At 43.6% G+C, this 15,593-nt stretch overlaps 1 protein-coding gene across 1 annotated transcript; it reads right to left on the bottom strand.

Moving 5' to 3' along the window:
• Nucleotides 1-189: 189 nt before the first annotated feature.
• Nucleotides 190-13,636, bottom strand: CEL (carboxyl ester lipase). The gene is made up of 11 exons (XM_070758183.1): nucleotides 13,571-13,636; nucleotides 12,474-12,624; nucleotides 10,984-11,106; nucleotides 10,104-10,301; nucleotides 8,973-9,103; nucleotides 7,634-7,741; nucleotides 6,378-6,495; nucleotides 6,082-6,268; nucleotides 3,156-3,359; nucleotides 1,679-1,879; nucleotides 190-388 (listed from the first exon to the last, which is right to left on the bottom strand). The coding sequence occupies exons 1-11, from the start codon at nucleotides 13,634-13,636 to the stop codon at nucleotides 190-192; spliced, it is 1,686 nt and encodes a 561-aa protein (XP_070614284.1).
• Nucleotides 13,637-15,593: the final 1,957 nt, after the last annotated feature.

Genomic DNA, 15,593 nt, shown 5'->3' with positions numbered 1-15,593 from the left:
CTCTCTCTCTCTCTGTTTGTTTTAAAATCCACCAACAGAGATGGTGGAATTTGGGACTTTTCGCAGGCAGAACAAAACAGGGAAGATATTTCAATCGAGTGAGATCTGTTTATTGGATTCTCATTTCACGTTACAAACTTCAAGAGATGTGGCTTGGTCTTGGTTGGGTGGTGTTTTTTTAAATTGTTATTATTCCCGCTTTGCTGCAGTTCGGACATCAGGCAGATTGCGGTAAACCACGTTCCAGAAGTTGACGTAAGGCACCCGCAGGCCTTGTTTCACCGAGTCGTAGTTGATGTCGTGGTTGATGTCGAGGTAGAAGGCGCTGTCGTTATTGTTGTAAGGCACCCAGGCGATGGGGACTTCGGACTCCCCTTGGTTGGGGTCGCTGGAGGGGAGAGGGAGGGAAACAGAAACCACACCGGCTGATTAGTTCCCAGAGACGACACACCAAAGGAAACTAGAGCCTCCTTCAGACAGAGGCTTCCGATCTCAGGGTTTCTAGATTGAGGATACGAAAACTGTTGGCTTTTTAGAGTTATTTAGGGTACCTTCTGTCAAATGGGCCCCGAAAAAAACCTTCCATGGGGGACAATGAGAACTTTCGAGGGCACCCATTCTGGTTGTCTGTCCATCCATCCATCCAACTTTGCTTTACTTTCTCTATTATCTTTTCTATCTTTATCTGTTTGTCTGTATCTCTCTATCATCTATCTATCCATCCATCCATCCATCTATCATCTATCTATCTGTATCTAATCTCTATGTTTTTATTTTCTCTGTCTATTTCTATATATCTATCATCAATCTATATCTAACTGTGTCTGTCTATCTGTCTGTCTATCTATCATCTATCTATATGTGTATCTATCTAATCTCTATTTTTATTTTCTGTCTGTCTATATCTATCTGTATATCTATCATCTATCATCTATTTATATATGTATCTATCTAATCTCTATTTTCATTTTCTGTCTGTCTATATCTATCTGTATATCTATCATCTATCATCTATTTATATGTGTATCTATCTAATCTCTATTTTTATTTTCTGTCTGTCTATATCTATCTGTATATCTATCATCTATCATCTATCTATATGTGTATCTATCTAATCTCTATTTTTATTTTCTGTCTGTCTATATCTATCTGTATATCTATCATCTATCATCTATTTATATGTGTATCTAATTTCTATATTTTTATTTTCTGTCTATTTCTATAGCTATCTATCTCTATCTATCTTTATTTATTTATTTATTTATTTCTATCTATCTATCTTTCTATCTATCTATCATCTATCTTTCTATCTATCTATCTGTCTGTCTGTCTGTCTATCTGTCTATCTATCTATCTTTCTATCTTTCTATCTATCTATCTATCTCTATTATCTATCTATCTCTCTGTTTCTGTCTCTCTATCCATCTATCCATCAAATCCATTAAATCGATCATCTATTGATCTATCAATCTATCATCTACTTTATGTGTCATCTGTCTATTATATTTATGAACTCCCTGTCTCCCTCACAGAGGGTCTCTGGTCCAGTTAACAATAAAGCATTAAAAGTATAAAAACCTTTTATGTAACATTCAAAAGGTGAAAAACGCTCTTCAGAGCCCCCAACCAGCCCCTATGGCTGCGTGCTCCACTCTGCCCCACCCTTCACGGTTCTCACCCAGTTCTGGCGAAGTTGGTCCAATAAGCAATCATGGCTTTGGAGAGTTTCCTATGCCGGGGCTTGTAACCCAACGGGGTGGCAAACGGCTTGCCGAAAACATATTGGATGTCATCGGCGTGATCTGCCCCTACCCAGGCGGGGTAGATGAAGGGCATTCGCGAGGGCTCGGAGAAGACATAGCTGTAGGTCTTGCCGCTTCTGGAATAAGCAAAGCAGAAAAGTTTTGAATGGTGAGAGAGGAATCGGCACGCGCAGAGGCCTCACTGAAGCCCCGGAGTGCAAAAAAACCAGCCCAACAGGCAAACCAGAAGTTCAGGAAAACTGACTTCCGTTTTGCCTGTTGTAGAAACAGAAACATAGAAGATTGACAGAAGAAAAAAAGACCTCCGAGTCCATCTAGTCTGCCCTTATACTATTTCTTGTATTTTACCTTAGGATGGATCTATGTTTATCCCAGGCAGGTTTAAATTCGGTTCCTGTGGATTGACCAACCGCGTCTGCTGGAAGTTTGTTCCAAGCATCTACTCCTCTTTCAGTAAAATAATATTTTCTCACGTTGCTTCTGATCTTTCCCCCAACTAACTTCAGATTGTGTCACCTTGTTCTTTGGTTCCCTTTCCTATTAAAAACACTTCCCTTCTGAACCTTATTTAACCCTTTAACATATTTAAATGTTTCGATCGTGTCCCCCCTTTTCCTTCTGTCCTCCAGACTAGACAGATTTAGTTCATTAAGTGAACATAAAAGATTGACAGCAGAAAAAAGACCTCCGAGTCCATCTAGTCTACCATTATATTATTTCTTGTATTTTACCTTAGGATGGATCTATGTTTATCCCAGGCATGTTTAAATTCAATTCCTGTGGATTCACCAACCACATCTGCTGGAAGTTTATTCCAAGCATCTGCCAGTCTTTCAGTCAAATAATATTTTCTCCCGTGGCTTCTGATCTTTCCCCCAACTAACCTCAGATTGTGCCCCCCTTGCCCTTGGGTTCACTTTCCTATTAAAAACACTTCCCTCCTGAACCTTATTTAACCCTTTAACATATTTAAATATTTCGATCGTGTCCCCCCCCTTTCCCTTCTGTCCTCCAGACTATACAGATTGAGTTCATGAAGTCTTTCCTGATACGTTTTATGCTTAAGACCTTCCACCATTTTTGTAGCCCATCTTTGGACCCGTTCAATTTGATCCATATCTTTTTGTAGGTGAGGTCTCCAGAACTGGACACAGTATTATTCCAAATGGGGTCTCACCAGCGCTCTATACAGCGGGATCACAATCTCCCTCTTCCTGCTTGTTTTACCTCTAGCTATGCAGCCAAGCATCCTACTTCGCCATCACGGGACTAGAAGATCTCCAAGGTCCCTTCTGGACCCATGATTCTATGGGAGGCCCATCCAACATGCATGACATGCCCCACCTCCAGCAACGAGGAGGACCCCCTCCTCCAAATCCATCAGTCGCTCACTTGGCGTTTGCTTGGTGCAGCTGAAGCGCTTGCTGGGTGGCAACCAGGAAGATGTAATCGGTCTCCAGGTCCACCACTGTCCTCTTCATGACCTCTTGGTCCTCCGTGTTGCTCCACACCTGGGTGTACAAGGCATAGGCTGCGTCTGCTCCCGGAGTGCCCTTCTCCACCGTCAGTCCCTGAATTAACCGGTAGACGTTTTGCCTAACAAAGCAAGAACGAAAGGATCCAGTGTGAGATTTCCATCCAGTTTTAGGAACAATTGTTCTCCCGGTCAGGAAATTTCTCCTTGGCTCTAAGTTGCTCCTCTCCTTAGTTAGTTTCCACCCGTTGTTTCTTGTCCTACCCTCAGGGGCTTTGGAGAATAGGTTGACTCCCTCTTCTTTGTGGCAACCCCTGAGATATTGGAAGGCTGCTAGGATATTGTTCCCTGCTTCTCTTCTCTAATAGTTTCCTAGGAAGCATCTTCCTTCCTTCCTTCCTTCCTTCCTTCCATCCTTCCACTCATCTTTCCTTCTTCCCTGGCCCTTCCTTCCTTCCATCCATCCATCCATCCATTTTGTAAACAACTTAGAGAGGGCTGTAAAAGCACTACGGTATATAAATCTGTTGCTATCTTCCTTCCTTCCTTCCTTCCTTCCTCCCTCCCTTCCTTCCTCCCTTCCTCCCTCCCTCCCTCCCTCCCTTCCTTCCTTCCTTCCTTCCTTCCTACTTTCCTTCCTTCCTACCTTCGTTCCTTCCTTCCTTCCTTCCGGTTGACTCAACCTTTCATCCTTCCCAGGTGGGTCAAATTAACACCCAGATTGTTGGGGGCAAGAGGCGGATTCTGTAAACCACTTAGAGAGGGCTGCAAAAGCACTGAGAAGCTGTATATAAATCTGTTGCTATCTTCCTTCCTTCCTTCCTTCCTTCCTACCTACCCTCCTTCCTTCCTTCCTTCCTTCCTTGAAACATAGAAACATAGAAGACTGACGGCAGAAAAAGACCTCATGGTCCATCTAGTCTGCCCTTATACTATTTTCTGTATTTTATCTTACAATGGATCTATGTTTATCCCAGGCACGTTTAAATTCAGTTACTGTGGATTTACCAACCACGTCTGCTGGAAGTTTGTTCCAAGGATCTACTACTTTTTCAGTAAAATAATATTTTCTCATGTTGCTTTTGATCTTTCCCCCAACTAACTTCAGATTGTGTCCCCTTGTTCTTTTGTTCACTTTCCTATTAAAAACACTTCCCTCCTGGACCTTATTTAATCCTTTAACACATTTAAATGTTTCAGTCATGTCCCCCCTTTTCCTTCCTTCCTTCCTTCCTTCCTTCCTTCCTTCCTTCCTTCCTTCCGGTTAACTCAGCCTTCCATCCTTCTGAGGTGGGTCAAATGAGGACCCAGATTGTTGGGGGCAAGAGGCTGGTTGTGTAAGCTGCTTAGAGAGGGCTGTAAAAGCACTATGAAGTGGTATATAAGTCTAAATGCAATCTTCCTTCCTTCCCTCCCTCCCTCCCTCCCTCCCTCCTTCCTTCCTTCCTTCCTTCCAGTTGACTCAACCTTTCATCCTTCCAAGGTGGGTCAAATTAACACCCAGATTGTTGGGGGCAAGAGGCGGATTCTGTAAACCACTTAGAGAGGGCTGCAAAAGCACTGAGAAGCTGTATATAAATCTGTTGCTATCTTCCTTCCTTCCTTCCTTCCTTCCTTCCTTCCTTCCTTCCTTCCTTCCTTCCTAAAGGTTGACTCAACCTTTCATCCTTCCCAGGGGGGTCAAATGGGGACCCAGATTGTTGGGGGTGATATGCTGATTCTGTAAACCCCTTAGAGAGGGATGTAAGAGCACCGTGAAACAGTATATAAGTCTAAGGGCTATTGCTATCGCAAGAAAGGAAGGGAGCAGGGGGTGGCGCACTGGTTAAAGCACTGCAGGCTCCTTCAGCTAACTGCTAGCTGTAGGTCAGCAGTTCAAATCTCACCACCGGCTCAAGGTTGACTCAGCCTTCCGTCCTTCCGAGGTGGGTCAAATGAGGACCCAGATTGTTGGGGGCAAGAGGCCGATTCTATAAACCGCTTAGAGAGGGCTGTCAAAGCACCATGAAGTGGCATATACGTAGCTTCTGCTCCGGCAATCTCACACTACTCACAAGAGCCTACAAAACTTTTGCCAGACCCATCCTTGAATACAGCTCATCTGTCTGGAACCCATACCACATCTCGGACATCAACACCCTCGAAAACGTCCAAAGATACTTCACCAGAAGAGCCTTTCACTCCTCCTCTCGAAACAGAATACCCTACTAAAATAGACTAAAAGTCCTGGGTCTTGAAAGCTTAGAACTGCAGCGCCTAAAACACAATTTAAGTATTGCCCACAAGATCATATGCTGCAACGTCCTTCTGGTCAACGACTACTTCAGCTTCAAGCGCAACAACACAAGAGCATGCAACAGATTCAAACTTAATATTAACCGCTCTAAACTCGACTGTAAAAAATATGACTTTAACAATCGAGTTGTCGAAGCATGGAACTCATTACCGGACTTAATAATGTCAACCCCTAACCCCCAAGATCTCTCCCTTAGACTATCCACAATTGACCTCTCCAAGAGGTCAGTAAGGGGCATGCATAAGTGCACTAGTGTGCCTTTCATCCCCTGTCCAATTGTCTTTCCTTTATCTCATATATCATATATATTTTCTTCCTTTCATATATCTTCTCTATTTTTACATATTATCTTTATATATATTACTTCATGTCTATCCTCTTCCATATGTATTGTGTATTGGACAAATGAATAAATAAAAAAATAAAATAAAAATATAAGTCTAAATGCTATAATGCTATTGCTAAAAGGCAGCAGGTCAGCCCAGCTCAACATCTCCAGATGTTCCACCAGCCCTCCTCCCCTCCCCGGTGTCGCCTGCTCTCCTTACGGGGTGATGCTGGCCAGGGGACGGTTGATAGACGGCATGTCAATCCCTGCAAAGAAATGGCCGTCCATATCGTTGACTCCAAGGACATAGTCCACATCTGCCGCGTTGGCGAAGAGGTTCTTTGGGTCATCAGGGATGAAGTCTCCATCCACCACTGGGGCGAAGCCCAGATAATGGATCAAGGGGTCTGCAGGGTGAGAAGACGGCCAACAAATTTTTAAATTTTCCCCACTCACAAACTCTCCCCCACCCACAAACTGTCCCCCACCCACAAACTCTTCCCCACTCCTTCTTACAGCGCAAGTTGGTGACTTCCAGGTGATAAGCGAGGGTCAGGGTCTTCGGATCGGTAACTCGGAGGCAGTTGGCCAGGACGGTGGTGTTGTCTGTTGGACAGCCCACTTTATGCGCGACCTGAAAATGGTGGAAATCTATTTTTATTTGGGCTGCTGGACAGACCGATCCTCGCATTCAGTCCTCGACTTACAACGTGCTCATTTAGTGACCGAAGTTACAATGTCGCCGGGGTAAAAAAAGGGAACTTGGGACCGTGCAGTCAGGTGCTCTGCCCCAGTAGGAAATAATTAATATTAATAATAATAATAATAACAACAATAATAACAATAACAACAACACAATAAAACAACAACAATAACAACACTAATACTAATACTAATACTAATACTAATTATAATACTAATACTAATACTAATTATAATACTAATACTAATACTAATACTAATTATAATACTAATTATAATACTAATTATAATAATAATAATAATAATAATAATAATAATAATAATAATAATGTATTAGATTTGTATGCCGCCCCTCTCCGAAGACTCGGAGAGGCTCATAACAATAGTGAACAATGTAAACAAATCCAATACTTTAAAACTATCTAAAAAGCCTTATCCTTAAAATAACCACACAACTCAATCATACCATACATAAGCCATATTAGCAAGTTACCCCATGCCTGGTGACATAGGTGGGTTTTCAGCAACTTACGAAAAGCGAGGAGGGCGGGGGCGGTTCTAATCTCCGGGGGGAGCTTCAAGGCAGGATTAGACAGATTCATGAAGGCCAAGTGTATCATAGGTGGGTATTGAAACCAGTGTCCAAGTGCCGCCTCTATGTTGGTTGAGGCAGGCAGGGTTCCCTTGGGTCCCATTTGTTGGGGGTCAAGGGAAAGGGAGGGTCTTGCTTTCTCTTTCTGCTCAGGATCCCCATGGACAATTGGTGGCCCACTGGGTGAAACAGAATGATGGACTTGATGGGCTTTGGCCCGATTCAGCAGGGTTCTTCTTAGGCTCTTAGGTTCTTATCTGTAATGGGCCAACTATGGTTTCTAGGACCAGTCTTTGAAGATCACACAGAAGAGAGCCTTCTAGCTTCTCCAATCCACTTTTACAAAGGGAACGCGGACAGAATCTTAGGCAAACCCCATGGAACCTCCGCCAGTATCTCAGGTAGGTTCAAGGCCAGGCCTGGACGCCACATAGAAGGAGGGAATCCCCATAAATGCAACACATAGGTTCTGCTTTACCTTGATGGCCCAGAAAAGGGGGTCTTTTTGGATGGCCCAAGGACAGAGACCGACTCCACTCTGGCTGATGGCCCGTTTGATCAGACCTTTGTTGTACGGTGACAGGGTCTGCAGACAAGAAACAAGAGGAAGCTTTTTGGAACGATTTCAATTTTAGAAAAGCTGGCAGTTCTGTGTTAGCAAAAACTTCGGATAGAAGGATTTAGGGGTAGTGATTTCTGACAGTCTCAAAATGGGTGAACAGTGTGGTCGGGCAGTAGGAAAAGCAAGTAGGATGCTTGACTGCATAGCTAGAGGTATAACAAGCAGGAAGAGGGAGATTGTGATCCCCTTATATAGAGCGCTGGTGAGACCACATTTGGAACAATACTGTGTTCAGTTCTGGAGACCTCACCTACAAAAAGATATTGACAAAATTGAACGGGTCCAAATACGGGCTACAAGAATGGTGGAAGGTCTTAAGCATAAAACGTATCAGGAAAGACTTCATGAACTCCATCTGTATAGTCTGGAGGACAGAAGGAAAAGGGGGGACATGATCGAAACATTTAAATATGTTAAAGGGTGGGTATTTCAATTCCCCCATGCCTGGCGACATAGGTGGGTCTTAAGCAATTTACGAAAGACAAGGAAGGAGGGGGCATTATCTAATCTAATGATAATGATAATAATGACAACAACAACAGAGTCGGAAGTTGACTTTGGAGGTGTTCTAGTCCAACCCCCTGCTTAGGCAGGAAACCCTACACTACTTCAGACAGATGGTGATCCAACATCTGCTTAAAAACTTCCAGTGCTGGAGCATTCACAACTTCTGGAGGCAAGCAGTTCCACCGATCAACTGCTCTGACTGTCAGGAAATTTCTCCTTAGTTCTAAGTTGGTGGTGGGGTTTTATTGGTGTTAGGCATGGTTTCTTTTAAGTATTTTTTTTGTTGTTGTAATAAAATTCTAAGTTGCTTCTCTCCTTGTTTAGTTTCCACCCATTGCTTCTTGTTCTACCTTCAGGTGCTTTGGAGAATAGCTTGACTCCCTCTTCTTTGTGGCAACCTCTGAGATATTGGAAGGCTGCTATCCTGTCTCCCCTGGTCCTCCTTTTCATTCAACTAGATATTTACCCAGTTCTTGCAACGGCTCTTCGTATGTTTTAGCCTCCAAGCCCCTAATCGTCTTGATTGCTCTTCTATAAATCTAACTATTCCTTTCAGAAAGCAGGACCTGATTCCCAACAGACAAAGCAAGATGCATTCGCACAGAATCCCAGAACTGAATTCAACACAGACTTTGGAATTAGCCATGCCCACCCAACTTTTGAACTTCACCCCTTCCAACGCCCCCACCTGTAAGGAGACGCTGGCACCGCCGGCAGATTCCCCGAAGAGTGTGATGTTGTTGGGATCTCCTCCGAAATTTTTGATGTTTCTCTTGACCCAAGCGATAGCCATGTGTTGATCTTTGAGGCCATAGTTGCCTTGAAGAAGAAGAAGATGAGAACATGAAGCAACCAGTGTTTTCTCTCTCTTTGAGAGAGGGCAGACTTCAGAGGATATCGAGACAGAGAAAGAAGGAAAAACTGAAGGCAAAGGACAAGAAGCAGAAGGAATAAGCAGAATGCTTGGCTGCATAGCTAGAGGTATAACAAGCAGCAAGAGGGAGATTATGATCCCGCTGTATAGAGCACTGGTGAGACCCCATTTGGAATAATGTGTCCAGTTCTGAAGACCACACCTACAAAAAGATATTGATAAAATTGAACGGGTCCAAAGACGGGCTACAAAATGGTGGAAGGTCTTAAATATGAAATTTGTCAGGAAAGACTTCATGAACTCCATCTGTCTAGTCTGGAGGACAGAAGGAAAAGGGGGGACATGATCAAAACATTTCAATATGTTAAAGGGTTAAATAAGGTTCAGGAAGGAAGTGTTTTTAATAGGAAAGTGAACACAAGAACAAAGGGGCACAATCTGAGGTTAGTTGGGGGAAAGATTAGAAGTAATGTAAGAAAATATTATTTGACTGAAAGAGTTGTAGATGCTTGGAACAAACTTCCAGCAGACGTGGTTGGTCAATCCACAGGAACTGAATGTAAACCTGCCTGGGATAAACATAGATCCATCCTAAGATAAAATACAGAAAATAGTATAAGGGCAGACTAGATGGACCAGGAGGTCTTTTTCTGCTGTCAGTCTTCTATGTTTCTATGCCGCCCCTCTCCGGAGACTCGGAGAAGCTAATAATGCTCCTAATAATGACCGGAAATTGTCATTTTTTTCTTAAATTACATCAAAAAATACTTGAAATAGGCTCCGAGAATATATGTTTAGTGGGAGAATTTAACGGCATACACTTGATAATGATAAAAGATGATAAAACCTCATTTATTTGAAAACTAAAACAATAACCTGCAACTGTTGTAAGATCTCAAGTCTTTCAATGCAGAAGAGCAAAATTCTCCCAAGAGCTGAACTTACCTGGAAGAGCTCCGTCTCCGGTACTTAGGAAACCCAGCGGGCCGAGCCGGTAATTGAACGTCACCACGATCACCTTTCCGCGGTTGGCGATTTCCTCCCCGTCATATAGATAATTGTTCAGGAAGTTGGCACCCTGTCCGCCTCCCCAGATGAAGGCCCCTCCGTAAATCCAGACCATCACCGGCAAGTTGGTGGAGACTGAAACACGCAAGGAGAGATTGGCAAAGCGTAGAGACACGGGACGCGGAGGAGAAACAAGTTTTGGCCTCGGATGCGAATCGCCAGATCAAGCAATCGGAATAGAGCTGGGAAGGGACCTTGGAAGGTCAATTAGTCCAGCCCCTCTGCTCAAGCAAGGGACCCCAGGCAAGGATGTGTTCATAAGAAGCTAAGAAGAGCCATGCTGAATCGGGCCAAATCCCATTGAGTCCAACATTCTGTGTCCCACAGTGGCCCATCAATTGTCCATGGGGAGCTTGAGCAGAAAGAGAAGGCAAGACCCTCCCTTTCCATGGACCCCCCAACAAATGGGACCCAAGGGAACCCTGCCTGCCTCAACCAACAGAGAGGCGGCTCTTGGACATCCGTTTCAATAACCACCAATAGAGAGATGACAGACAGACAGTCATACAGATGATAGACAGACAGACAGACAGACAGACAATAGATAGATTGAAATATGGATGGATAGAATAGAGAGAGAGACAGAGATGGATGGATGGATGGATGGAGTTAGATAGATGGATAGATATAGATAGACAGACAGACAAACAGATGGTTTTCAACAACAGAGTTTGACCCTTGGTAACTCAGTCCCTGGAAAGGCAGCAGAGCAAAATTAAAAATTATGGGCGAATTCTACGTTCTGGCATAACCTTACCCTGTCTCTTTCCTTGAGGGACCCAGATGTTTAGATAAAGGCAGTCTTCGGAGCCACGTATGTCTGTCTGGGTGAGAGTGGATTGCATGCAACGTGGTTTGTATTCCTTAGTCTGGAGGGTACCTGAGAGACAAAAAGACACCACCATATTGATTGTGTATCCCATTAAGGCGAAATAGGCTTTGTGGGCTATCTTTCTCCTTAGTTGCAAGTTGCTTCTCTCTTTGATTAGTTTCCACTCATTGCTTCTCGTTCTACTCGGAGGCGTCTGTAATATGGTAAATGATTTAGCTTTACTAGATAAATGGTCAAAGCAATGGAAACTGCAGTTTAATATTTCCAAATGTAACACAATGCACTTGGGGAAAAGGAATCCTCAATCTGAGTATTGTACAGTATTAGCAAAAACTTCAGAAGAGACGGATTTAGGGGTCGTGATTTCTGACAGTCTCAAAATGGGTGAACAGTGCAGTCAGGCGGTAGGGAAAGCAAGTAGGATGCTTGGCTGCATAGCTAGAGGAATAACAAGCAGGAAGAGGGAGATTGTGATTCCGCTATATAGAGCGCTGGTGAGACCACATTTGGAATAATACTGTGTTCAGTTCTGGAGACCTCGTCTATAAAAATATATTGACAAAATTGAACGGTTCCAAAGACGGGCTACAAGAATGGTGGAAGATCTTAAGCATAAAACCTATCAGGAAAGACTTCATGAACTCCATCTGTAGAGTCTGGAGGACAGAAGGAAAAGTGGGGACATGATCGAAACATTTAAATATGTTAAAGGGTTCAATAAGGTTCAGGAGGGAAGTGTTTTTAATAGGAAAGTGAACACAATAACAAGGGGACACAGTCTGAAGTTAGTTGGGGGAAAGATCAAAGGCAACTTGAGAAAATATTATTTTACTGAAAGAGTCGTAGATGCTTGGAACAAACATCCAGCAGACGTGGTTGATAAATCCACAGTAACTGAATTTAAACATGCCTGGGATAAACATATATCCATCCTAAGATAAAGTACAGAAAGCTGGATGAAGGATGCTAAAAACCACCCAGCCAAATGTAGGTTTGTACATCATTTATGAAAAGAAAGGCCAGGGGAGACATGATAGCAATGTTCCAATATCTTAGGACTCGCCACAAAAAATAAAGCACCTGAGGGCAGAACAAGAAGCAATGGGTGGAAACTAAACAAGGAGGGAAGCAACTTGGAACTAAGGAGCAAGATAGCCCACAAAGCCTATTTCGCCTTAGAACATGTTAGAAATCGAAACTTAAATCTAATCTAAAACCCCCAATTATTAAAACAATTCACCCGCGTTCGTTCTTCAATGCTGACATCCATCAAAATGGAAGAAGACGCCTAGATCGTTTAGGTCAAAGTCATTTCAGCCTTTTTATTGAAGATGCCTGAGTGACTTCCTTTAGTACAATTATTATCGGTTAAAAACAGAAGTTAAATTTAATTTAAAGTTTCTTTTCTATCTTACCTGGCCAGCCCGGGTGAGGCTGGGGGTCTTCTAAGGTTTTGGTGGGGGCAGCAAAAGGGATTCCTTTGAAGGTATCCATATAATCTCCAAAAAGACCCAGTCTTTTGTTGACGCCTTCCACAAACCCACCTTCAGTGGAGACGATGCCCAGCTATGCACATGCCACAAAAGGGAAGAAGCGTGTGAGTTAGTCCTTGCGTCAAGAAAGACGAGACCGCCTTCTGCCGCACGAATCTACGAGACCACCTTCTACGAGACTACCTTCTGCCGCACGAATCCAAGTGCCTGCTTAGGTCCCACAGAGTGGGCCTTCTCCGGGTCCCGTCAACAAAACAATGTCGTTTGGCGGGGCCCAGGGGAAGAGCCTTCCCTGTGGTGGCCCCGACCCTCTGGAACCAACTCCCCCCGGAGATTAGAATTGCCCCCACCCTCCTCGCCTTTCGTAAGCTCCTAAAAACCCACCTCTGCCGTCAGGCCTGGGGGAACTGAGATATTCTTTCCCCCTAGGCCTTTACAATTTATGCATGGTATGTTTGTTTGTATGTATGTTTGGTTTTAGAAATAAGGTTTTTTTTAGCTGTTTTAATATTGGATTTACATGCTGTTTTTATTGCTGTTGTTAGCCGCCCCGAGTCTGCGGAGAGGGGCGGCATACAAACCCAATAAATAAATAAATAACAATAAATAAATAAGAACAGACTAACAAGACTTGGAAGGGACCTTGGAGGTCATCTGTTCTGTCTGGGTCACTCCGGAAGCTATGACCAACCCAAAAAAGATAAGCCAGACACACCGGTTGAATCCAAACACAGATAGAACAGAATGGAATAGAATGAAAGAATAGAATAAAATAGAATAGAACAGAACAGAACAGGAGAGGATAATAGACTAGCCTAGAGTAGGATAATAGAGCTGAAAGGGACCTTGGAGGTCTTCTAGTCCAACCCCCTGCTTAGGCTGGGAACCCTACAACACCTCGGACAAATGGGTATCCAATCTCTTGTTAAAACCTTCCAGTGTTTGGTGAACTGTTGGTGGAAATGAACTGTTGTAAGTCAAGGACTCTCTCTACCTCCCTTAGTTGGCTAAAAAGTTACCTTAGCAGCTCCGGCTGCCTCCAGGCAGAAGAGGACAGCAAAGCCCAGAACGGCCCAGCGGTCCATGGCGAAGTCTGAATGGGCCGTTCCAATTCCAGGCGGATGGATTTATAGCTTAGGTTCAGCCCAATCTCAGTGGCAGCCCAAGGACACCAGTGCCGCAGCCCCAGCTGGGAACCTGATGGACTGAGTCCCTTCCAAGTTGCACAGGGAAATATCCGAGATAAATCCAATAAGTGGGGGAAAAGTTATCTTACTCTTCGAGGTGTGTCTATCCACCAGCTGGTGCCCTCACACGGTGCGGCCCCCAGCCCTGACCAATAGCAAATAAAGTTTCCACTTGGAGACAGAGGATAAGATTAGAAGAACTAGGGAATAATTGCAAAAAATAAAATAAACAATCAGCCTTCCACACACCCCTTGCCTTTCGTAAACTTCTCAAAGCCCACCTCTGCCGTCAGGCATGGGGGAATTGAAATATCTTCCCCAGGCCTCTATAATTTATGCATGGTGTGTTGTGTGCATGTTTTTTAAATTATGGGTTTTTAACTTCGTATTATTAGATTTGTATTGTACATTGTTTCTATCACTGCTGTCAGCCGCCCCAAGTCTACGGAGAGGGGCGTATATATATACTCCCCCCAGATATCAGAGTTGCCCCCACCCTCCTAGCCTTTCGTAAGCTCCTTAAAACCCACCTCTGTCGTCAGGCATGGGGGAATTGACATGTTCCTTCCCCCTAGGCTTATAAAATTTTTGTATGGTATGCTAGTGTGTATGATTGGTTTTTAACTTGTGGTGTTCTTAAAATTAATTTAATATTGGATTTGTCTTGTATTGCTGTTGCTGTGAGCCGCCCCGAGTCTGCGGAGAGGGGCGGCATACAAATCTGATTAAACTATAAACTAAACTATAAACTATATGATGGTCTTGGTATATTCGGGTTTCTTCCCGTGTAGGATTTGGAAATTTCTGGCGACGTTTCGACGAGGTCCCACTCGTCATCTTCAGGCTGGTGTTTCTGTCCTTGTTCTAGGGCGAACACAGCGAGAGCTGAGCTGCCTTCCTTCTATAAATACTGGTGGCTGGGTGTGGCTTGATGGCTCAGCAATTGCCTGCTGTGTAGAAACTTCCTGGTGAGTCAGTGGGGTAATGCCTGGGGTCGTTGATGTAGCTGAGGTATGCTGATTAGTTAATGGTTGTAGATTAGGCGTGATATCCTGAGTAGTTGGAGCTTGCAGGCTACTTGATTGTTTTGCAATGTGTGTTCTGAGTCTGGTTTCTATGGCTGGGATACGTTTGAGGGCTGGTTTCCAGATGTCTGGTAAGCGAGAGGTATCATCCCGCTTGTTCATATTTTGGGGATGTTTTTCTATCTCGATGGCTTCCATGATTATTCGAGATAGAAAAACATCCCCAAAATATGAACAAGTCCCTTAGACTCTCCACGATTGACCTCTCCAGGTTCCTAAGAGGCCAGTAAGGGGCGTGCATAAGTGCACTGGTGTGCCTTTCGTCCCCTGTCCAATTGTCTTTCCTCTCTTTCACCTATCATATATATTTTCTTTCTTTCATATATCCTCTCCTCTAAGTTCACTTTCACCCTTATATATATTACCACATGTCTATTTTCTTCCTATGTATTTGTGTATTGGACAAATGAATAAAAAAATAAAAAAATAAACACTTATTAACTTGGCATCAAAAGCTCAGGCCAGTACAATTCTTACCCAGATCCTGACCTCAGCAGGGAATTGGGGCTATTCTCCCAGTCTCAAACAAATGTTTTCCACAACATCAGCAAAGCAACAATCAACCCAAGGTCCATTGTGGCTTTAAATGAGCTGCCCACGAACCCACAAGGCAGCGCTGTAGACTGATCAAATCCACTATATTAAGAAGCAATCTAACCAGGATAAGAAGCGAAAGCTGCAACAAAAGAGGCTGGAATGGTCTGTTTAAAAGCCGGGTTTAACTGGTAATTTTTGCATTGTGGTTAAAATGCATTTGTTAGCATTCGTCC

The sequence above is a fragment of the Erythrolamprus reginae genome, chromosome 8, assembly GCF_031021105.1.
Source record: "Erythrolamprus reginae isolate rEryReg1 chromosome 8, rEryReg1.hap1, whole genome shotgun sequence".
Lineage (NCBI taxonomy): Eukaryota > Metazoa > Chordata > Lepidosauria > Squamata > Dipsadidae > Erythrolamprus > Erythrolamprus reginae.
The sequence above is the reverse complement of the archived record's forward strand: the minus strand, read 5'-3'. Positions and strand labels throughout refer to the sequence as shown.

Excerpts from the sequence above, each read along its gene's own strand:
- CEL (XM_070758183.1), bottom strand. The coding sequence starts at position 13,636 with ATGGACCGCTGGGCCGTTCTGGGCTTTGCTGTCCTCTTCTGCCTGGAG. Across the intron at positions 12,625-13,570 it reads AGGCAGCCGGAGCTGCTAAG|CTGGGCATCGTCTCCACTGA; the intron begins GTAACTTTTTAG and ends GCATGTGCATAG. Across the intron at positions 3,360-6,081 it reads CCCCTGGCCAGCATCACCCC|GCAAAACGTCTACCGGTTAA; the intron begins GTAAGGAGAGCA and ends TTGCTTTGTTAG.